Below are 23168 nucleotides of genomic sequence, written 5' to 3'. Positions count from 1 at the left end.
CTGATCTTAATCTGTGCAGAATTGATAATTAAGTTGATGGTAGTGGTTTTGGGATGGGCACAGGTAAAGGTAGTGCAACATTGTGATTGCCGATGGCAGCACTAAGGTACATGTGTGAGCATGGCTGAAAGGGGAGGTTTTGGATCAGGGTCATATATGTTACTAGAAGGAAAGCTAGATGATAAAATATGGGAATGTATAACAGTGAACTCTGTGGTGGGTGAGGATTGAGGTTAGTAATATATATAAATAACTATGTTCTTTCAGGGTCTAAAAACAAAATTATGTGTTAATAGGGTGATAAATGGGGGGAAATGCACCTAAGGAGAAACATGGACCATAGTTAACAGTAACATTTTAACATTTACACATCAAATGTAATAGAGGTACCACACCAATGTTAAGTGTCAACAATAGGGAACATTTGGGCAAGTTGCATATTTTATTACTAGGAAAATGTTACATGTCACAGAAACAACCGAATTTCCCTGTAAATTATACTGTTTTACATAGCCAGGTGTCTAGTGTCTAGACAAACAGGGTCTTTCAAGCAGCTTGAACATTATATAACTACCTACTTCCATGGGATATAAATTTAGCCTTGTTGCCATAGTATGTTTTCTGGATAGACAGAGGACTGCACAATAGTTATCGAAATACTAAACTTCCCTCCTGGGGAAGTCCTACTACTTTCTCAAATAAGATGGCCAGAAGCTCTGAATTATACAAGCCATGTCTAATAATGGAAAATAAGCTAACAATCCAAAGACATGCATCATAATGATTGTACTTATGAACTGTATTCCTGTACTAATGAAACTAAACCTAGTTATAAATAATGCCTAAGAGTTACCACTTGAAAACCTAGTCACTCAAATGAGGGCTCTCTCTCAGCCAAACACTGCAAATAAACTCACTACTTCCCTCCCCCACACCCAACATGGGACATAACTCCCAGGGATGAGCCTCCCTGACACCATTGGATTATCACCAAGTGTTAATCAGTAATACATTTCAAGAAAGACCTTGGTCAACAGGGGGAAATATTAAAGAGATTTTGTGGCTAAGAGATGTCAAAGTGAACAGGGAGGTCAGCCAGAGCCCACAAAATGCCACAGTAAACAAAGCCACAGGCAAACATACTCCTGAGGGCCCTGGGGATGTCTGGACACCATCAGCAAGCCACATGGCCTCATCATGAAATCAACACCCCCTCAGTGGGCTATCTAGGAATAATATTTCCCCAATATAACATAATTATACTTAGGTATAACTCCCCTAAACAGGATTCTTCTTTTACTTGAATCTATAATTTTCAATTTACTTGTTAAGTCTATTTCTCAGAGACTAAAAGCCTTTGGAATGTTCCTGTGCTGGTGGAGTCCTGAAACACAGCAGCTATGTGGCCATCTCCTAATCTCCAGTTCTTCAGGCTACCCTCGACAACAAAATGATGATGATGGACCAGTCCCAGCCCAAAAGGAAGGAGCATCTTCAACTACAAGCAAAGAAATTTCATTCCTCTGTCCCATAATATCTACATTTCTTCTCAGCCTGAAGTAGTTAGAGTGGACACCATCCCCAATTCCACAAGACTGAGGAATGCACAAAAATAAGGGGGGTGGAGGGGGGAGTGTAACTACTGACTAAAGCAGATTTACTGCTATGGTAGTTGTTGTCTTGTGTTAACTGAGTAACATAGATAAAAAAAATAAGTTTTTAAAGAGAAAACAAATCAATGTATCAATAGGCCCTCCTTTCTCTGAAGTCTACAGAGTTCTGGGGGTGACTTGCCGGCCATTGGCCTTTGCCTCAGTTACATGGCCATCAGTCGCCTCCAGTCTCCTCCTCTGGCTTCTACCCTGTGTCAAAATTTCCTTATAAGGACTCTAGTCATATGGGATTAAGACAAAGTCATCGTTACCTCATCTTCATAGGATCTTCAAAGATCCCATTTACAAATGAGTTCATACCCACAGGCTGTGTGGTTAGGACTTGAATATGTCTTTGTGGGGAGCATGATCAATCTACCGTAAGAGGTAAACAGAGATGAGACCACCAGTGACACATTAGAAGATTTTGGATTTTATCTTGAAAGTAATGGGGAGACAGAGTTTTAAGCAGGTGAGAAACATGAATAGACAGATGGATATAGATACAGATGTGAAGATATGTAGATATATATAGATATAGATATACATGGAGATAGATAGATAGAAAGATAGATAGATAGATAGATAGATAGAGAGAAACAAATATATAGGTAAATATATCCCCTAGTGAGTTTTGACAGTTTATTTATTTTCAGTGCTTTTGTAACAAACAGCAACTTTATAAGCTGTCTTGTGAACCCACACCAAACCTTGAGAACCTTCTTTTTTTACACTTTTTTTCATCATTATTTTTTTGTCTTCATTTTTTTAATGTTACATTAAAAAAATATGAGGTCCCCATATATCCCCCACCCCCCTCACCCCACTCCTCCCCCCATAACAACAACCTCCTCCATCATCATGAGACATTCACTGCACTTGGTGAATACATCTCTGAGCACCACTGCACCTCATGGTCAATGGTCCACACCATAGCCCACACTCTCCCACAGTCCACCCAGTGGACCACAGGAGGACATACAATGGCTGGTAACTGTTCCTGCAGCACCACCCAGGACAACTCCAACCCCCGAAAATGCCCCCACATCACATCTCTTCCTCCCACTCCCTACCCCAGCAGCCACCGTGGCCACTTTCTCCACACCAATACCACATTTTCTTCGATTACTAATCACAATAGTTCATGTATAGAATATCAGTAAGTCCACTCTAATCCATACTCTATTCCTCCATCCTGTGGACCTTAGAATGGTTGTGTCCATTCCACATCTATATCAAGAATTGCTGGATGCAATTCTCCTGTTTTCAGTTGTAGGCACTCTTGGCTCCTTGGTGTGGTGGTTGACCTTCTTCACCTCCATGTTAACTGAGTGAGGTAAGTCCAATAAACCAGAGTGCAGGAGTTGCAAGTCTGTTGAGGCTCAGGGCCTGGCTATCACATGGTCAGTCTAGAGATTCAGGTCCCCTGGGCATATATTAAACCCCAGCACCAACTACAGTTCCGGTAAAAGTAGCAGGAGAGACTTCTGGACAAAGATCACATCTGAGTCCAGCTCCATCATCCAGAAACACAAAGTCCAAAGTAGGGCCAACTGACATGGCACTGAACTCCATCTGCCATGACCATAGAACCTGTGGGTCTCTGTAGCCCTCAGAAGAACCAATACCTGGGGTTGTATCTACTTTATCTGTCTCTGGGACTCTGCTGAGGTGTGCATAAGGGCAACTCCTCTGATAACCTCCCGGCTCTTTTTGGAGACTCATAGCCAAATAAACTTATTTGTTCTTTCCATTTCCCCCTTTGATTCAGGTCAAAAAGCATTTTTAACTCCTGGTATTATATGTAGACTGAGATATTCTGCTGGTCTGAGTTGACCCTTTTATTCAAGGTCATTTTCTAGTTACATCATCAGCTGGTACTTGGTAGTAATCCCTCAGTGCCAGGGAGGCTCATCCCCGGGAGTCATGTCCCACACTGGGGGGAAGGCAATACATTTACATGCTGAGTTTGGCTTCAAGACTGGCCACATTTGAGCAACACGGAGGCTCTCAGGAGGTAACTCTTAGGCACACTGCTGCTCTAGGCCTTGTTCTTATTCCAGGTGCACAGGCTTACAAGCATAGTCATTAGTATCAACGGCTCATTGTTGGACCTTCCTTCTTTTTTGGTCTTTGCCGTTGCACTTGGGGGACTGTTGATGTTCCTTTAGGGACTGTGATAGAGCTCCCCTGGCTAGGAACTCAGCACTCCCTCAGTTGTTGTTTTTAATTGTAACCACTATAAAAATATCCAAACATTTTTATGTACCCTGGATATATGCCCTGGAGAACTCCCTGCCTTTTTACACTTTTTAAATTAAAGTTAATAGATCACAAAGAATGTTACATTAAAAAACATAAGAGGTTCCCATATACCCCACTCCCCACCCCACCATTTTTACAAATTGTATTTTTTTGAAGATACATACATCATAAAAAAAATGTTACAATAAAAAATATAGGGAAGCGGACTTGGCCCAATGGATAGGGCATCTGCCTACCACATGGGAGGTCCACGGTTCAAACCCCAAGCTTCCTTGACCCATGTGGGGCTGGCCCACATGCAGTGCTGTTGCACGCAAGGAGTGTCCTGCCATGCAGGGCTGTCCCCGCATAGGGAAGACCCACATGGGCGCCCTGTAAGGAGAGCCGCCCAGTGCGGAAGAAAGTGCAGCCTGCCCAGGAATGGCGCCCCACAGACGGAGAGCTGACGCAGCAAGATGACACAACAAAAAGAGACGATTCCTGATGCTACTGGTAAGGGTAGAAGTGGTCACAGAAGAACACACAGTGAATAGGACGCAAAGAGCAGACAACTGGGGGGGAGGGGAGAGGAGAGAAATAAATAAAAAATATATAAATCTTTAAAAAAATGAAAAATATAAGAGTTTCCCATATATCCCCACCCCCACCCCACTCCCCACACCAACAACCTCCTCCATCATTGTGGCACACTCATGGCACTTGGCGAACACATTTTGGGGCACTACTGCACCACATGGATAATAGTTTATTTACCCTGTAGTTCACACTCTCTTCCAGTCCATTCAGTGGGTTATGGCAGGATATATAAAGTCCAGCATCTGACCCAGCAGTATCATTTAGGATAACTCAAAGTCCCAAAAATGCCCCCACATCACATCTCTTCCTTCCTCTCCCTGCCGTCAGCAACTACTGTGGCCACTTTCTCCACCTCGATGCTAGAATTTCTTCTATTACTAGCAACAATAGTTTTTGAATGCTTATTGCAGCTCACATTCTGCACCTTTCCCCTTCCAACTTGGGTGACTAATTTGCTGCTAACCCTGGAGGCATGTTTGTGTAACTGAGATTCTAATCTAGCCCGAGGCTTTAAGACAAAGTCTTTTGGCACCTCTGGGCCCCCTGGGCCACCCTGCCTTGAAGAACAGGAGAAGGAGCAAAGCGCCCCAATTTTCTGATGCTTTGCAGGTTGCTGTCATGGCGACTATTAATTCCCTGAAGGCAGGGGCCTTCAGTGACAGGCTCAAGGCTGTCCCTGATCAAAAATAAAAGGAAAACAATGGAAGGAATGAATGGTACCTGGTGGAGAATACCAGGAAGAGAGAAGAGGCACTGCCACCGGCCAGTCTGGGGTGGGGGTGGGGGTGCCCGGATCCCAGTGGAGGTGGGTGCAGGCGTGGCTGCATTTCTACACTTGTGGGCTCTCCTGAAGATGCCTCAGCCTGGCTCCCTCTGCCTGGGATGGGGAATGGGTAGTTCTAACTCGCTCTCCAGGCGTGTTTCCCACACACAGGGAAGCAAGAAGAGGCTGGAACCTAGAGGGACTCTTGCCTTTGACCCTTCCCAGTCTTCCTCATCTGAGAAGACCTGCGGTCCCGCTGCTGCAGCCCTCGCTGAAGGGCTGGCTTTCTACTGAATCTCTCCCTCCCGTGGTGCAGAATTTTTTGAAGGCTGGCCTGGGTGTCCTGCTGCTGTGAACTTGTGCGGGCCTGGCTGAGGGCTTAGTCTGTTTTGCCTCCCTCGCAGAAACTCAGCTCTGTTTTGAAATCACATAGAGCAATTATTGCCTGTTTTTTTGTGGGGTTTTTTGGACAATAAGGGTCCCTCCCATAGTCTCAAGGAACCTGAAGATGAAATTAAGTAGCAATCACTTTACTTTAATAAAGTCCGTGCTCACAAAACATAGTCAATAAAACAGGACTCAATGTCCAACCTTACGCTTGTGCTTATCCACTTGACCGAGATAAAAAATACAATGTTGCAGAGGGTGTGGTTAAATCAGAATCTTTGCTAGGAATGTAAATCGGCACAAACTCTCAAATGCATTTTGACAATATGCATCAAGAGCTTTAAAAAGGTCTATATACTTTGACCTGGTAACTTCACTTCTTGAAATTTTTTGTAAGGAGACAATAAGGATTATAACTATTGGTAAATAGCCTAAATTCAGCAAAAGGGACATGGTTAAATAAATGGAGTAGAAACATGCTTTCTATTACATAGACACTGAATATGGATTTATAAAAATGCTAATATAATAATTGAAAAGGATATGATACAAAGTGTACACAATGTAATTCCTATTTTGTTGAAAGAAGTATGTGGAATATTCCACAGATACTTCTTGAGTACCTACCTACTCTCCTACTATAAGGGCTATGCTTTTTCTGCATTTTCCAGATTTTCTACAATATATACTGCTTTTATAATAAATAGCTGATAAATGATACATATACATACACACATAATAGGAACGCTAACTACAGTTAACTCTCTCCCTCCCCCCCCCCCCGCCCCCAGGTGGCTCCCTCCTCTGTTTGGGCATTATTTTTGCTCATTGCCTGCTCTTTGTTTGTTTCTTTTTCAGGAGGCATCGGGAACTAAATCTGGGACCTCTCTTGTGGGGGAGGCAGGCATCCATCTGGTTGAGCCACATTGACTCCCTGATTGTTTTCTGCTCAATGTCTTGCTTATAGTCTGGTCATTGTTTTGCTCGTTGTCTGCTCTTTGTTTTTGCTGTTTTTGTTAGATGTCTGCTCGTGACTTTTGCTAGATGTCTGCTCATTGTCTGCTCATTGTTTGTCTTCTTTAGGGGGCACCAAGAACCAAACCCAGGACCTCCCTTGTGGGAGGCAGGCTCCCAACTGCCTGAGCCACATCTGCTCCCCAGTTAACTTCCTTTTAATTGTGCCACTCTATCTTTCCACAAAATTCTTCCTGCATTCTGATTCTAATATAGCCTGCTATCGTTCTACTCCTGCTCAGAATTCCTTCTTGCGCCCAGATACAAGGATAACTCATGTGCTCCTTAGCGGGGCCCTGACTGGCCAGCCTTGCCCTGCCTCCTCTTCCTCCGTCTTCCCTCTTCACAGCAGGATACGCACCATTTGCAGTTTCATGGCTGACCCCGGCCCGCCTGTTTTGCCTGGGCTGATCCCTTTGCTGGAATTCCCCTCCTCTTTCTTTCGATCTTAGCTTCCTCAGTCAACCACGTTCCCAAAAAGCCTTCTCTCTACAACTTTGGAAAGATTTGGCATCGCTCACTGAACCTTTAAAAAGTCATCTATGGCATTAGAAATCCTCCTTTACACATGTGTTTTTCCCTGGACTGGAAACAGGCTGAGAGCTGGAATTTACCTTGTGATAGGCACATGGTAATCAACTAATAAGATATGTGCAGAATGAGAATTATCAGCACACAGGTGAGGCGGTGTTACCAGAACCTTCTCCAGCGCGGGCTGGTGAAGGCCCCTGCGGCTGCGAGAGCGGCCTGACGCGGGACAGCGTTCCTCTCGCCGAGCAGCGCGCACACGCTGGGAAGCGGGTGGCCCTAGTTCACCAATTTAGAAAATGGCTGGCATCCCGGGAAGTGCTTAGACGCCAGAGCCGGCGTGTGGAGAAGAGGGGTCACCCCTTCCTGCACCCCTTCCGGAAGCATTTACTGTGCTCTGCCAGTGCGCTGGAATCTGTGGCCCCTGGGCGTGCCAAGACTATGCCTCAGGAGTGGAAAGATGCTAAAACTCCTAATTACATTTCTTTTTATTTTATCCTTTTATGACTTTTACTTTTTTGAGTTTTTCTACGATATATGTAGTAGAGTTTTATATACACACATATGAGCATAGGAGCGCTCAATTTTTTTTCTATTTTTAACTGATGGGATCAAAAAAGCTTGGGGATTTCTGGCCGAGAGCACAGGGGTGGTAACACATGGCCTGCGGTCCCCAGACCATTTACAATAAAGTAGGGGAGGCAGATAAAAACGATTAGAAGATAACATGGCAGGATTAATTTTGCCTACGGGGATCAAAACTTTCATAAAAGAGATGGCATTTAAACAGCTATTTCGCTGGTAAGTGGAAACACAGAAGTCTAAATTTTACATACTTCAGTTCACTTGCACTTATTGGCGAAGGACTAAGTGCTAAAATGGCCAAATGGGATGGAGCTAAAGTCCTGCCAATCTTGGCTGACCAGCTAAAGGAATGGAGGGCGAGTGCTCAGTTAGAGGGTAAAGCGGACATACAAATCCTGGATTTCAGCACCGCCTCATAAAGCCTCATCGGTTCTAGGCACACTTTATCTGTTCTCAAAACTCTCCTAGGCTCGGTGGACTACAAGTGCTTCTACAGAATATCCTAAGTTCATTTCTGTCAGTTCATGTTCGCACTACCTCTAATTTTGTTTTTTGCTGTATTTTACAATTTAGGGGGTTCTTTTTTGCTGCAGGAGTCCTGAGAATTGCTGGTAACATCCAGTCCCCGTTTCTGAAGGCGTGTGTGTAAGCTGAAGCCCGTGCTTGGCCTAGTGCTACCAGAAGCTTCAAGGCAAAGGCAAACCCTTCCTCAGCAGGACCTTGGAAAACGCCCGGCACTGGCTCTGTGGTTTGGACGAACGACTTCAAGTAGGTTCAGGTTAACTGTCAGCTCCTTGGGAGTCAGGGTTGGGTCTTCCAGAACACGAGGCAGTGCAACGAGCCTTAGATTCGGCCCGGATGATGGGCTCTGCCCGTACTAGCGACAGGTGGTGGGCAAGTCAGCCTCGCTGACACTGCTTCATCTACCTCACAAGGCTGGGACAATGTTGTTTGTGAGTGTTTTGTGCTCTGAAGAACATCTTCCAAATGTGAGTGCACATTGCTCCATCTACAAGGCTCTCAGCAAAGAGCATTGCCTGTTTGAGAAAATATTGTGCCCCAGGAAACGGTGACTGAAAAACACCAACTGGCTGAGTGAATGATTATGGATATGGAAGTTTCCTTTCAGAGAACTCAGTTATGCAGAAATTGCTTCCTGTGACTTGAGCCTCCGCTCTCCTCCAAATGTGCGTTCCCTCCGCATCCAACCCTTACCTCTGACGTAATGGATGGCGCGCATTCACGTTCTGAAAATGCAGTTTCTTTCAAACCAGCGTTCTGCGGACACTAGCTTGAACGCGGGTGCGGGGGCTGATTTTGGACAGGCAGAACTTCCAGCACTTCTTAAATCACACCCCATGGCAACTGCCTGCTCCGCCTGTGCACAGGGCGGGCCTTTCAGAAAGCAGAACGCCAGCCCCCCGTGAGACCAGGAAACAACTCCCTCCCCATCCAAAGACTAGCACTTATCGCTGCTTTCAGACCGGGAAAGGACCGTACAGGAGCCTTCCCGATCGATTTCCCTTCGCTTCCCTGCAAGTGTATGTGTGTGTATGTCTCTGTGCGTTCCTCCAGCCACTGAAGGATCTGTGGTGCACCTCCACTGGAACCCCTGACAGTGTTCTGTGGATGGCTTTGCAGGGGGAATTGAAACAGGTTGGCAGGAAGAAGAATGCTTTCTGCATAATCCAAAGCAGACATTTTACAGGGGAAAAGCAAATCAGAAATTTGCTGTCAGTCCTTGAAATTTTATTAGTTACAATAAGTAATATATTAGCTTCTAGCATTAAATCCAGATAGGACCTATACTTGTGCGCTCAGAGATTTTCCTGAAACCAGTCTTTGAGCATGCAATGAAATCCCAGCTCCTGGTTATCATAAAGGAAGGACTCAGAAGTTGCAGCCTGTAAGGGAGCCACATGTGAGAGCTGTCCCTGCACTCCAGAGGTAAATTAAAGGGTATTTAAAAATTGCCTGTTACTTCTGATAAAAAGGAAAAGCTAATTAAAGATTTCCTGATGAGAGAGAGCCCAGAATGAGTTAACCTTTTTCATGTAAATTCTTGGTCAGGGCTCATTAGGGTAAGGATAGACTTGTTAATTTTGAGGTGTCTGGTGTGCAGGAGCTCTGCAGGACCCCTGGCTTAGCTCACCATCAGGGTCCTAAGAACTTCCAACCATTACAAGGACAAGCAGTGTAATCCAAGTATGCCCATGGAGCTGACACAGCATTTTAAAGACACAGGTTTACTGAGCAATGCCATTCTTTCTGGGTAAGAATTTTTTTTAGGATTGGTTTCCTAAAATTCAAACTACCTACTTTGTAATTATGTGATTTACATATTTCATGAAACAATGTAGGGGTCATATTTTAGCTCATTCCCAGGATCGTGGTACTTATTAAGATTTCATTTTTTTGTATCCAGTCATGTTTGTGAAATAGAAGAATGAATGAATGGATTTCATGAAATCCATTCATTCAGTATGTACTGATTGGGTGTCTAAATGCACAGTGGGTTTTCAGTAAATATAAATGGACTTCTATCCAATAGTAAATTCTGCCAGCCTCTAATTCAGTATTTCTTCCTCCACTCCTGGCAACCAAAGAACGAGGGAAGAGAATTCCAGAAATAGAGGTCACGTTAAAAGCATGTAGCAGCATGGAAATTGTTACCATACTTCAATTCCAGCTATACTTTCTCTCCCTCTAAGGAAGAACCGCCTCCTATATCTTTGTTGTATCTTTGACTTTTTTGGTAAGTGTTCTGCCCTCCCCCTCCTCTTTCCAGTACACTCTGTCTGGGGACTATTACCCTCTTGGCTGAAAGTTGTGAGCAATAAGCAAGGTCAGCCATAGGGCTCAATGAAAAACAGACTCAATTATAACTGGGGCTTAGATGTAGAGTTTTTACATCAGACTTGCTACAAGGTATTAAAATATCACGAAATAGCAGGACACAAATATATTGTTTATGAAATTATAGACTGTGAGCTCTCAAGGGCAGAGATCACGTCTTATCCAATCTTATACCTATTGCACAGAGTACGATAGGAGCTCGATAAATGTCTTATGAGTGAGGAAAGAGCTGGGTGAATATCGACTATATTCAGAGAGAGAGAAAAAGGCAAAAGGAAGATAATACAAAACAGGTTTAGAGGATTGTAGTGCAGTGTTGTTCAAACTTTTTTTTGATCTATATTTATAGCAAAAAATATTTACCTCATAAACCATACCCATAGACACAGAGTTGAAAGCAGCTAAATTGATTTGTGAACCACCGGGTTGTGACCCGCAGTTTGAAAAATACGGTATAGGATGTGGAGCGAGAAAACGCAAGATGGAAGGGGCCAAAACTGCTAGTGCCCAGGAAAGCACTACTGAACTAGAATTGTTGAAAAGCACCGACGTCTATGTTGATGATTCTCCCTGTAAGGGTCAGCTGATTCTTGCAGACAACAAGCATGTTTGCAGGATTTATTGTGAGCCAGCCCTGGGCTAGGCACATAAAGATATACAAATGAATAAGACACTCAGAATCTGACTTCCTGCTTGACATCTCCTGTTAGCTGTCCCTCAGACATATCCAATTTAACCTATCCCAATACCTTAAAATTTCCTCCAGATTTAGTCTTCCTCCAATCGCCTCTATATCCAAAGGTCTTTGCGTTTAGTTTCTCGTGCCACAGATGAGGGCGTTGCTCCTGACACCTCTCCTTCTTCCCCCACATCTCACCCAGCACCAGCCCGCCGTGTCCTCCTAAATGTTCCCTGAACCTGTCTGCTCTGTCCCCGTCTTCATCTGGATATGCCAGCGGTTTCCTAAATGGTCTCCCCACTTCCGTGCCTCCTGCCCCATCCCGATTTATTCATCACTCAGAAGCCAGAGAAACATTTTAGAAAGAACCCAAGTCGTCCTCTCTACAAGCCTTGAAGGCTCCCCATTCCCACAAAGTGAAACGGCCAGCAACTTCGGCCTCTCCTGCGGGTCCTCGGCCTTCTCTCCTCTCACACACTCGCTCTCCTCTTTCTGCTCCTGGTACTCTAGACTCTCACTTCTCGAACACACTGCGATCTTGTCTGCTTCAGGACCTGTGGGCGTGCTAAGCTCTCTGTCTGAATACTTTTTCCCACTTTTTTCAGTTGGGTCATTTTTGTCCTTCAGTTCATCTCCAAACGCTCGGCCTACAATACTTTTCCTCTCTGATTCAAAGCAATTACCCCAGTTCATAACTGCGCATGGGTTGGTGTGCTTGTTTGGTTTTTGTTTCAAGTCTGCCTCCTCCCTCAAACGTAAACACCATGAGGGCAGGGGATTGAATCTGTTTTATTTACTAAGATAAACCCAATCATAAACTTGGTGCATAATGGGTAGTCAAGTGTGTGTGGAGCGCATGACCAGGCAGCATTCCCTACACCTCATCACTCAGTAGCATGTCATGATTTAATCAAAGCTGTGTATCTCCTGTGCTGGGATGAATCTAATATTTTTCTTTACACTGACTATAAATCAAGTTTGAAAAAAAGAATTGCCCTATCCTAAGACACAGAGTTGGGGAAATTACAAGTTAATATTGTACGTTTAGATTTCTCTAATGCACGTTAAAATAATGAAATAACAATTTTGCCCATAAACCACCTAAAATTATCTTGTGGGGAATGAATCAATGAACAGGAACTTTTTAATGAAAGAGACCTGCCTTCTGCTGGGTGCCGGGAAAGACTTGGACTGTTATCAGGAGAACTGACCCTGGTGCAGCTCTGCCGACGGCTGGCTGGGTGACCGTCAGGAAGCCACTGAAGTTTCCTGGGTTTCCATTTCTCCATTTACATGTAGAGGTACTACTCGTGCTCTGCCCAGCTCATGTGAAGGAAGGAAGATTTAATGAGAGAGGGGTTGTGAAAGCCTTCTTCACATAAATGTGAGACTTTTTAAAAAATTTATTTTAGAACTGGTTCTACTGCTCTTTATTCCTTTTTACTCCTTCCACGAGGTATCAAAGAAGAACGTATGTTTGTCTCCGTCATGGCCATGAAGACGTATAGTGGAGTAGGTCAAATACCCATTGACCATTGATTTGCTTTCCCCCCATTATTCACTTGATTAGGTTTTAGTTTATCTTTAAATCACATCCCAATTAGTGAGAAACCTACTCATAGATGTGTTTGTAGTAACTTCTTACTCCCTAATGTATACTCCTCAAATATTCACTATGACTAAGTAGAAATTAAAACAAACAAACAAACCAAAATCCTGAACTTTAATGGGCACTTACTCTATATGAGGTACTATGCTATATACATTTTATGTTTACTGTCTCATTTAATCATCACACAACTCTATGATGCCAACTCTGATTTTACAAAGGAGAACACTGAGGTACAATAGGATTAGGGACTTGTCCAAGATTATGAGGCCCGAACTTTGGTTTGGATCTTTGTAGCTATTCACTGGGTACATGTCCTATCAAAACTAGCATAAGGCTCTCTGGAAATTAATTTAGCCCTTATTAAGTAGCTTAAGATTTCAGAGAGGTCTCTTCTCATCTGTGATGAATATATATTAACTTCCCTCTCTTTTCCCATCATTCCCTTTACCTTCCCCAAAGAAAAGACTCTGTCCCCTTATCCACATAAATTTAACCAGTAGAATTAATAATTCTTGTTGACCCAAACATTTGGGCTGAAGTCACTCATAAAAAGGCCTAAAAATAGCCATTACAATTGTTTGGTGCTCTCGCCATCTGCAGACGTGGCTTTGTTGTTTTCTTTTTCTTTTTCTTTTTTATTATTGACTTTGTAATAATATTACATTAAAAAAATATATATATATATATGAGGTCCCATTCAACCCCACCTCCCCCACCCCACCTCTCCCCCCCCCAGCAACACTCCTTCCCATCATCATGACACATCCATTGCATTTGGTAAGTACGTCTCTGGGCACCTCTGCACCTCATGGTCAATGGTCCACATCATGGCCCATACTCTCTCCCATTCCATCCAGTGGGCCCTGTGAGGATTTACAATGTCCGGTGATTGCCCCTGAAGCACGGCTTTGTTGTTTTCACCTCAGAAGTAGAAGAAGTATTAAACATATCACAGAACTACCAAAAGGCTTAAGGCATAATTCTAAATGACTAACAGTAGCTTGTAATCAAGAAAATGTTAAACCACAACAACCACTTCCAGAATTTATACTGTTTATCCTCAGCTTTGCATGAGGCCAGTGAGGAGCAAAGGCTTCAGAATCAACACGTGCACCTGTCTGAGCTCTGGTTCCAGCATTTGTAAGCATCTCCTGACTGGGCTGTGGAGAAGGCCCCATTAGCTAACATCTCTAAAGCACCCAGCTCGCAATACTTGGGGTAAACCAGACGTTCAATCGCGGTAACATTTGGTTTATCCCACATATTGAGAGCAGTGTTGCTGCTCTCATAAGTAAATACATAAATGTGTGCCTGGCTTCTTCCTGACAGCCTCCAGTTATGATGCCTGGGCTGTGGAAAGACTCCAGGGCCCACCCCAGACGGGGTCTGCGAGGAAGATGTGGTGGCTTCAGTTTTGTGGCTGCACCTCCCTGCACGGGGTCCTGGACTCCCTGACTAGGCTCCCGTGAGCCCTTGGGCCCTCTGCTGCCCCAGCCCCCAGCGGCTGCTCCCACAGCTCCCCTGGGGCTCCTTCCTTCTGGTTGCCTGGCTGCTGGCCACCTGGATTTGTCCAGCTCCTGAGCCCCAGGGAGCTCCAGGCTTCCTACCTGAGAACAGAAACGCTGGCTCCCAGGGGACCCTCATTCTCCAAGCCGGAGAGGCCTGCCCCTTGGCCCTCCCGCCACTAGGCCAGACCTGGCTTTCTCTGTGGGACGCTGGCCTTCTCCGGGATCGCGGAGGCTCAGGGCCGTTCACGCATTTGACTCCTCTTTTTTCCCCGTCTTGACAAAATTCGTTGGCTTGCAACTCTTCATTGCCCCTTACCATGACTGCTTCTAGCAGTGTGGTTTCTCCTTGCCTTTCCTTCTTCCGGTAAAAAGTGCCTCAAAGTCCGGATTTTCGTGCAATAACTCCTGGATTGTTTTTATAGTCCCAGTGTAGTACTTCTTTGTTACAGCCCTATACACTTAAGTTTTGTTCCAAGTCTCATTATTTTACGTTTCTAAATATCAGGTTGTATTAATTGGTTCCAGCTTTAAAAATGTTCCATCGGAGGTTATTTTCTTCTTACTATTTTGATAGTGGTTTCTGAACCTGGAGCGCCAAAGCTCTGAAGTGGGCGGTGCTCTGTAGGCATCCCCGAAGGGCTGATGTGGAACAGAAAAGATACGCAGATTCTGGGCCTCCGTGTATTCTGTGAAGACTCTACTGGCCATAATAGCTTCAAAGAATTTCAACAAGTTCCTAAGACATGACCTTCGCTTTCCGAAAACCACGTTGGCTAGGCTTGCCTTAATCAAGCTGTGCTTTTCTAAGCATCTTTTTACTTGATCTCCTGCAGCAGTTTTTAATACTTTCCCTACAAGTGAAGTTAAACTAACTGGCCTGTAATTTCCTGGTGTGTCCCTAAGCTCTATGAAATAATGGCATTACGTTGGCTACTTTCCAGGTCTTCCAGAATTTTTTTGTTTTGTTTTAAAACGCAAGATTGAAAAGGTCAGAAAATGCTTCCTGTCTCCCTTTGCCTTCGTTTCTTCCATGACATACTGCTTTTCTGTTCCCAGTAGATCTGCCATTTTAATAACTTCAAACCTCTTAAATGTTTTCACATATTATTTGTTCCTATCTCTGAAGCATGAGTTTTCCATTTTTCATTTTGACAAGGGCCACCTCCAAATAAGGGCTTACAATTCGATTGAATAGACTCTTAATCTGAGGTGCTGTTTAAGAAATGAGTTTAATTTCAAGAATCTGAAAAGGATGGCAACTGGATTATAATTAAGTCTGTGTTCTTATTTGTGAGTTATGAATACACGAGGGAGGTAAAACCTGAGAAATATGTCTACACATCTAGGAATTAGGAGTTATTACAACTTGGGGACACTAAACCAAGGCATTAGCAAAATGTCTTAAGCAAACAGTATCTGAAGGTACAACATTTGATCTTATATCTTATTAATGGCATTTGGTCCATTACTCTCAAATCTAGTCTTGGAAAAATCTTCCCACATTTAATTTTCTCCTAAATGCAATATAAAGGCCGTAGAAATATTTTAATTAAAATATATCAGTTAAAAAAGTATTTCTTTTTTATGGATGGGAGTAAAGAGGAAAATAGTAATGGTTTGCATTGTAAAATTGTAACATATCACATCATCATAAGGATTGTCAGGAAGCGGACTTGGCCCAGTGGATAGGGCGTCCGTCTACCACATGGGAGGTCTGCGGTTCAAACCCCGGGCCTCCTTGACCTGTGTGCAGCTGGCCCACGTGCAGTGCTGATGCGCGCAAGGAGTGCCCTGCCACGCAGGGGTGTCCCCCGCGTAGGGGAGCCCCACGCGCAAGGAGTGCGCCCAGTAAGGAGAGCCGCCCAGTGCGAAAGAAAGTGCAGCCTGCCCAGGAATGGCGCCACACACACGGAGAGCTGATACAACAAGATGACACAACAAAAAGAGACACAGATAGATGCCCGTACCGCTGACAACAACAGAAGTGGACAAAGAAGACGCAGCAAATAGACACAGAGAACAGACAACCGGGGCGGGGGGATAGGAGGGTGGGGAAGGGGAGAGAAATAAATAGAAAAGGATTGTCAAAGTTCTTTGTTGCATAGAAACTTTGAGAATTGACTATTTTTTTAAAAAAATAGTGAGCAACCCGCCGTGGTGGTTTGAAGCCATATACACCCCACAAAACAAACCTAATCCATTCCTGTGAGCGTGAGCCCATTTTAAGTAGTTACCCTTCAGTTAACCTGTGGCCCACCTCAGTTGGGATGGGTTTTAATCCTATTACCAGAGCCCTTTATAAACGGAAGGAAATTCAGAGAGAGGGAACCACAGAGGGAGCAGCTGAAGCTGAATATCCCTGAATCCTGGGAGAGAAGGGAGAGGCCACAGACGCCACCATGTGCCGTGCCGTGTATCCAACTGAGGACTTATGATAGGCGACAGGCAGCCCCCAATGCCACAGTCTCCAGCGAGAAAGCAGCCACTTGATGACACCTTGACTTGGACTTTCTTTTAGCCTCAAAATCACAAACTAATAAATTCCCAGTGTTTAAGCTAGTCCGATGGATGGTATTTGCTTGACCAGCCTAGGAAACTAAAACATCAACTAAAGCATACAAATTTTGTTTCAGCAGGTTAATTTTGTGGGGGAGAGGGGCGGTGAACAAATGTGCCCTTTCTTAACAAGTCACAGACAGGCACCCTAAAGAAACCCTGTGTGTGGGTGGAGTCTCATTTCCAGCTAGGAAGATAGGCCGATCACCACCATAAAATTAAGAGAAACGTGGCGTGGAATTAAAAACCTTTAAGATCATTGGCTCTGACCTCAGGGAAAGTTGGATAAACAAACCCCTGCCCAACTGATAACCTTTTTCTCTCTAATTTAGCAAAGCCGCGTAGTTAGAGCCTGCAATTTGCACATTCTATCTTGTAATAGGGTTCATTTACTATGTATCAAGATTTAATCACAAGTGGGAGAATCTTTGCATTTTGATACAAATAATACTTTCTCATGGGGAACATTTCAGTTGGTTTTGAAGGACCCTTAAATGTTTTCCTTTTTTTCTTTCGGTTAGGACTGAGTATACCTGAAAATGGACCGGTCAGGTTCGTTAATTGGCCATGAAACACATGCACACAGGAAAATATCGGTGCATAGTTAGTAAATAAATTTAATTTCAGTCAGGAGTCTAAAGCATGCAGTCTTCCCACTTTGAAATGTTTTCTTGTAGATTTGCCTCCTTAAGATTTCAGAGGTATAGTTAAGATACCGTCAGGAAGATCCAGCACAGGGACGGCCTGCCGGGCGTGTCCTCGCCGTGTGGCCGTGGCTCTGGTCCCCACCCACACCGCCCTCCTCCGCCATGGCTTGGGCTCGCTCCCTTTCCTAGAAGGCCCTTTCCCACATCTGGACACCGAGATCCCCCTTCCCCGGATGCACGGCTCTGAGCGCAGGGAAAGAGCACGGGTATGAAGTCAGATGGAAAAACCTGGCTGGCTACCGAGCAGAACCGTGTTTAAATCTAAGGTCTTGGGATTTTCTAGTTAGGAAATGTCTTCCGTTCTCTGAGCCTTTGTCGCTATGTGTAAAGTGGGGATATCTATATTTCCTTGGGAATTCTGATGTGGATAAACTGGGATAATACACTTAAAGGATCAATATTCCCAGGCCCCTTCTCCTTCCCTGCCCAGTGACCCCTTCTCCACAAGAGCTTCTCTAGCTGCCTTCCTCCCTTGGCCAACGGTGAGCTCATCTTCCTCTGAATTCCTGTAACACTTCACTTGTTCCCCAGGAGCTTCAGTGCCTGATTTCTGCATTGTGTGATTCACTCATTCAACAAATATTCATTGAATACCTACTATGTGTCAGGCTAATCTACATAATCTACCTAGACCTTAAACTTCTTGAGGTTAGAATCTTTATAATAGTCACGACATTAATATTTGTTTCCTCCACATTTCTAGATAGTACCTGGCGTTGGTATTTGAACTGAACAAGAATGGATTTGTTAATATTTTAGTAAAACTGGACACTATGCAATGCAGGCAATATTTGCATATCCGTTTCCATATGTGTCCACATCTTCAAGTAGGATTGCATGATGGAAATGGTGTTTATGTGCAATGCCAGCGGGTGGGGTTGTCATCATCATCATCATCCTTCTTTAACAATAACAGCAACAATAATAAAAATAACTGACATTCCTGAGCATGTACACAAAGGAGAATATTCTCATCTCATTCCTATGTGAATCCTTGGAATACTTCTTGCTAAGCAAAAACATGATTTCCAAAGAGAAAAGGTGAATGAACAAATTCCACAGTGTCCCTGTGGAATTACATGAGCACAAATCGGGGAAGATTTTCAAAGCACTGTGGTTTGTAAGTAAAGACTCTCTCATATATACAATACCATGGCTAGATGAAACTCTAGGGTTTCACGGGAAATGACACAATTTCAAAATAAAGCTGTGTGTACACAACACCAAGCCATCCGAGTGAAAAGCTGAGCGAATCACTTAGGAATGTGGTCGTTGCTGGCTAGCCCAGACATTTAGCGTCGTTACTGGAAATACGTAATGTGGTTCTGACACTCTTTTACTGCTCATGTATAAACTGCGCTGTAGTGAGTCTCACTTTAATTTGCTGCTCCTAATTGACCACAGGCTAAGAAACTAGAGAGCCAAGTTGGTCAGAACTGTGTTTAAAGTAAGAATGATTAAGGTTCTGATTTAAGGCCAAAGAGAATATCCTAGAACCAGAAGTAAAGGTGGGTATTTAAGTGTATGGTCTTTATGATCTCTCTTTTGAGTTCTCCCTTCAGAATGAAGGTGTGAAAGGAAGCAGAACGCTATGAATTTCCTATGTAACATAAGCAATTTTGTTAGATTATCTTTTCTTTCCCATTGCAGAGTTACTTTTGAGAAAGAAACTTAAGACATCCTAGAGAGGCTCCTCAGGGGTGCACCTGTGGCAAATGTCCCAGTTGCACCTGTGACAAGGGTCCCAATTGCTCTAGAACGTGGGGGACTTTGAACAGCTCATGGGCAGGCTGTCTGCATACAACACCCGAGTCTGGGGGTTCCATGACGGTGCCTTCGGGCCTCGAGCGTGGCCAACACTCACCGCTCCTTGGGGCCCCTGGGCACTCACGGCGGCTTTCCAGCCCACCTGGGGTGGGGCACTGTGCGGGTCCTCTCCCCCAGGTGTTGACCGGGAGTCTGATTTTTTTCTATGTTCTTTATCCATTTCTGCGGCAGCAGTTGACGGGAACGAACTTCGGTGCACCCAAGCAAGGTCTGATCCCTGTGGTACCCCACCCCTTCCTCTCTTTCCTTCCAGAAGCACTCAGGAAAGGGGATGTGAGTGGGGGTGGGGGCTCACTGCCCCAATGCTTCTCTGGAAGTGTGTGGTGGAGCCAGATGTGAAACGGCCCTCCATGAGGGGAGGATATGCAACCCAGAGTCAGAGCCCACGTTTGAGGGGAGTGGCTTTCTAACTCAGCTTTGGATTTGTAACATTGTGCGATCCCACATCCAAGTCAAAATGCCTGTCCAGATTACATGTCAAAACTGGCCTGTTAACATGTCTGATTTTTACTGAGCATCTTTGAAGAAGAAAGACTCCTTTGGGGGCTAATTGATCCCAGGCCTCAGAATTGGACATGGACTTCTATAGTCACTTCAGAAGAAAAATTCCAATATTTTAAATCCAGGTATCACATAATGTTTCAACTGAAGCACACACTTTGGATCATCATAACAGAAGATAGAAGGTATGCTATTTCACTTCAGCAGCACAGAAAAAGTTTGCCTTGATGGTGAGAGCAGTGTAGCAAGAGTTCATGCAATAAAATTCACAGTACTGTCAGTCATAAATAAATCCAATGAAACTTAGTCAGATAGAATTCAGGCAATATTAAAAAGCCCAATATGAAACCATCCAAAACCTGAGAAGCATTAAAAGTTTATTAGTCATCACTGAAATAAAATGCAAACAAGTTTGTCTTAGAGAGATCCAAAATCTTTATGTATTAGGCCTGTAGGGCTGTAAAACAGTGTCTGACAAACTTTAAGTGATCTTCTAATTAATCACTAGGTTTTTATAGTTTCTTGCAGGCTGTAAGTGAGATCTTAGCAAGGCAGGGTGAGGGGAAATCCCGTTGTACTGCGCGTGATTGCCGAGTCTTCGAGAAACCCTCCTGGGTCAGACAGGACAGACTTTTGTATTAAGTTGCTGCTAGAACTAGACTGGACCATTGAGCTGAAGAGTATGCGTGCAATCAAGAGTACACTGATGACAGTGGGAAGTAAAAGGCACACATAGTTCACAAGCTGATGGAAAAGATTCCAGTTAAAAACGGACTTGGACAGGTAACGTTTTCTGGGGTGTTTTGACTGTGTGTGCGTGTGAAACTAACATTGTAATAAACTAATAATATGAACCCCCTTTAGTAGTGATCATTAAAAAAGATGACCCAATGCTTTTCTTGTATATAACCGTTTCTTATTTGTCGTTTTCCATTGGATGTAATGAGGGTGTAAACAATGTAGGACAATTTTGTTCCTGGAGGGAGATTTTGTTAAGAGGGAGGCAGATTTCTGAAGTGTCTGCCATCCCCAATGAGGAGGAGGAATTTGCCTTCAGAGAACAAATGCAATAAAGAATGGCTATAACATTATCGACGGGATTATCATTTTTGAAAAATTAAGCACTCTCTTCAATTAATTCTCTCACCTACCTCATGAAACAAGGGGGCACTACCACCTGCAGGTTTTTTTGCCTTTTTAGATGAAGGAGATCCCAAAAGGTCATTGATTCCATGGATCTGTAAGAGAATTAAATCCATGCAATAAAAAAGAAAGGCTTACTTAAAGAACACTTGATGTATTTCAAATACCTAGGTGATTAGAGGGTTTAGAGAACCTAAAAAAGGGAGATATTCATCAATTAGGTAAATATTCATAGTCATTTTGGTGACCCCTTAGTAATTTTACAGACATTTGCATTGGACATCTTTCCCACGTTATTGTTCTCCTCTGACCTCTGACTACTGTGATTCTCTGTAGACTTGATTTTCTGATTAGTTATGGACTTCTCTGGAACCTTAAATAGTGTGATCTTTCATTATTATTTCACCTTTTATTAAATAATTCCTCACAGAACCTAGCAGGGTGCCTGGTATGATCTCAGAAAAAAAAATTCAAATGAACGAATATTCAGTGGGCAACATTCGTGGACAAAAAAAATAATTCTTCTGGACTAAACAGTTCAAATTTACTCCAGTTAAGTGTTTAAGAAGCTGGTCACGTTTGCAGAACAGCCCTGACCGTAGCCGTTCTCGCCGTCTTACGACGTCTCCCGCCCTGCTCTGCCGGGGAGGGCCGGGCGCGCGGGGGCGCGGGGGCGCGGGGGCGCGGGCGCGTACCTGCTGCAGGACGTCGGGCCAGGTGACGGCGCTGAAGAGCCTGCGCTGCGGGGCGCGCACCGCCTGCGTGAGCGCGCGCAGCAGCAGCTCGTCCTCGGGCCGGCTCCCCGCCGCCACCGCCACGCACGCCTGCCAGTCGCTCTGCGGCACAAGGAGAGGGAGTTAGGCCCGGGGCGGCTTCCTCCACGGCCGACCCGCAGGGCAGGCGGGCCTCGGGAGCGCGTAGGGCCCGGGTCGGGTCGCCACGAGGGGGCGGGATCGCGCCGGATTCCGCGCCGCGTGGCCGGAGGAGCGCGAGAAGCGAGGCCTGTTATTTTAAGGAGGATTGAAGGAAACGAGGACGAAAAGCTTTTCACTGAAATGTTGTCCAATGTTAATTCGGTGTTGGAAAACAATAGCTCATTCCTACTCAAAAATACATGTTAAGAGATCATCTCCAAAAGAAGCAACAGCAAAGGGAGACTCTCCAAACGGCAGGGCTCTCTGTTTTTTTTCCCTGCTGGATCCTGAGACTCTGAATACTGCTAGGGACCTGATGGCTGTCAACAAATACGTTAAATGATATTGAATGAGTTGCCAAATAATTTGCTGTTAAAGGGGGTAAAATTCAAGCCCTGCAGTTTGTGTAAAGCACAGAGTTACAACAAGAACCTCAGTGCTTAGGGTCCTTTCCATTCCTAAGAAATAGAGTAAGAATCGCACTTGGAAATGAAGTTTTGTGCCAGATAATTTTTTTTAAAAGATACTAAAGACAACATTCTTGTTCAATAATCCCTTTCTCTCTGTTTTTTTATAAATCATAATTTCCACTGAGAGGAAGCAATTCTCTGGAGGCGCTTACGAGCAGAGCGCCCTGAATTACCTGCCGTCAGGTGCTGAGGGAAGAGGCAAACTCGTGACAACCAGGACTAGTGCTTCTGAGCACTGACACTCTTAGAGTGGCTGGATCACACACACGGTAGAGACATTAGAGAGAGAGAGAGCTCGTAAAGGGAGGGCACACGAGCCATGCCGGCTCTCTGGGCCTTAGTTTTCCCATTTATAGAACAAAAGAATTGGGCAGGAGGATATCTAAGCTGGCCTCTAGCTCTGCACTAGAGAGCTGACTCGAGGAGAGTAAATCTCGTTCTTGGTAGATGCCAAAATAATGTTTAGGAAGATTTGGAAAGGTCACACAAATTTAATTAAATGCATAGTTTTATTCTCTGGTCTCTGTCCAGTTCAAAATCAGAGTGATGATAGAATTAAAGTGTGGATAGGAGAAAAGACGTTAGTTCAGATTCTTTCTTGTTATCAATTAATCATTGTCCTTAA

The 23168-nt window shown here is 44.2% G+C and overlaps 1 protein-coding gene across 4 annotated transcripts in view; it reads right to left on the bottom strand.

Moving 5' to 3' along the window:
• SPAG17 (sperm associated antigen 17) overlaps nt 1–23168 on the bottom strand; it is a 284808-nt gene that overhangs the window by 220546 nt on the left and 41094 nt on the right. For 3 of the 4 annotated variants that reach the window (XM_058302965.2, XM_058302966.2, XM_058302967.2), the window contains exons 2-3: nt 21855–21995; nt 21168–21254 (exon numbers count right to left, since the gene is read on the bottom strand). The exons of the other annotated variant lie outside the window; for it this stretch is intronic. In XM_058302965.2, the coding sequence (XP_058158948.1) occupies nt 21168–21254; nt 21855–21995 (228 nt within the window). The remainder of the gene's footprint in view (nt 1–21167; nt 21255–21854; nt 21996–23168) is intronic. 4 annotated transcript variants of the gene reach the window in all.

The sequence above is a fragment of the Dasypus novemcinctus genome, chromosome 9 (assembly GCF_030445035.2).
Source record: "Dasypus novemcinctus isolate mDasNov1 chromosome 9, mDasNov1.1.hap2, whole genome shotgun sequence".
Classification (NCBI taxonomy): Eukaryota; Metazoa; Chordata; class Mammalia; order Cingulata; family Dasypodidae; genus Dasypus; species Dasypus novemcinctus.
This window is presented reverse-complemented; position numbering and strand designations above follow the sequence as displayed.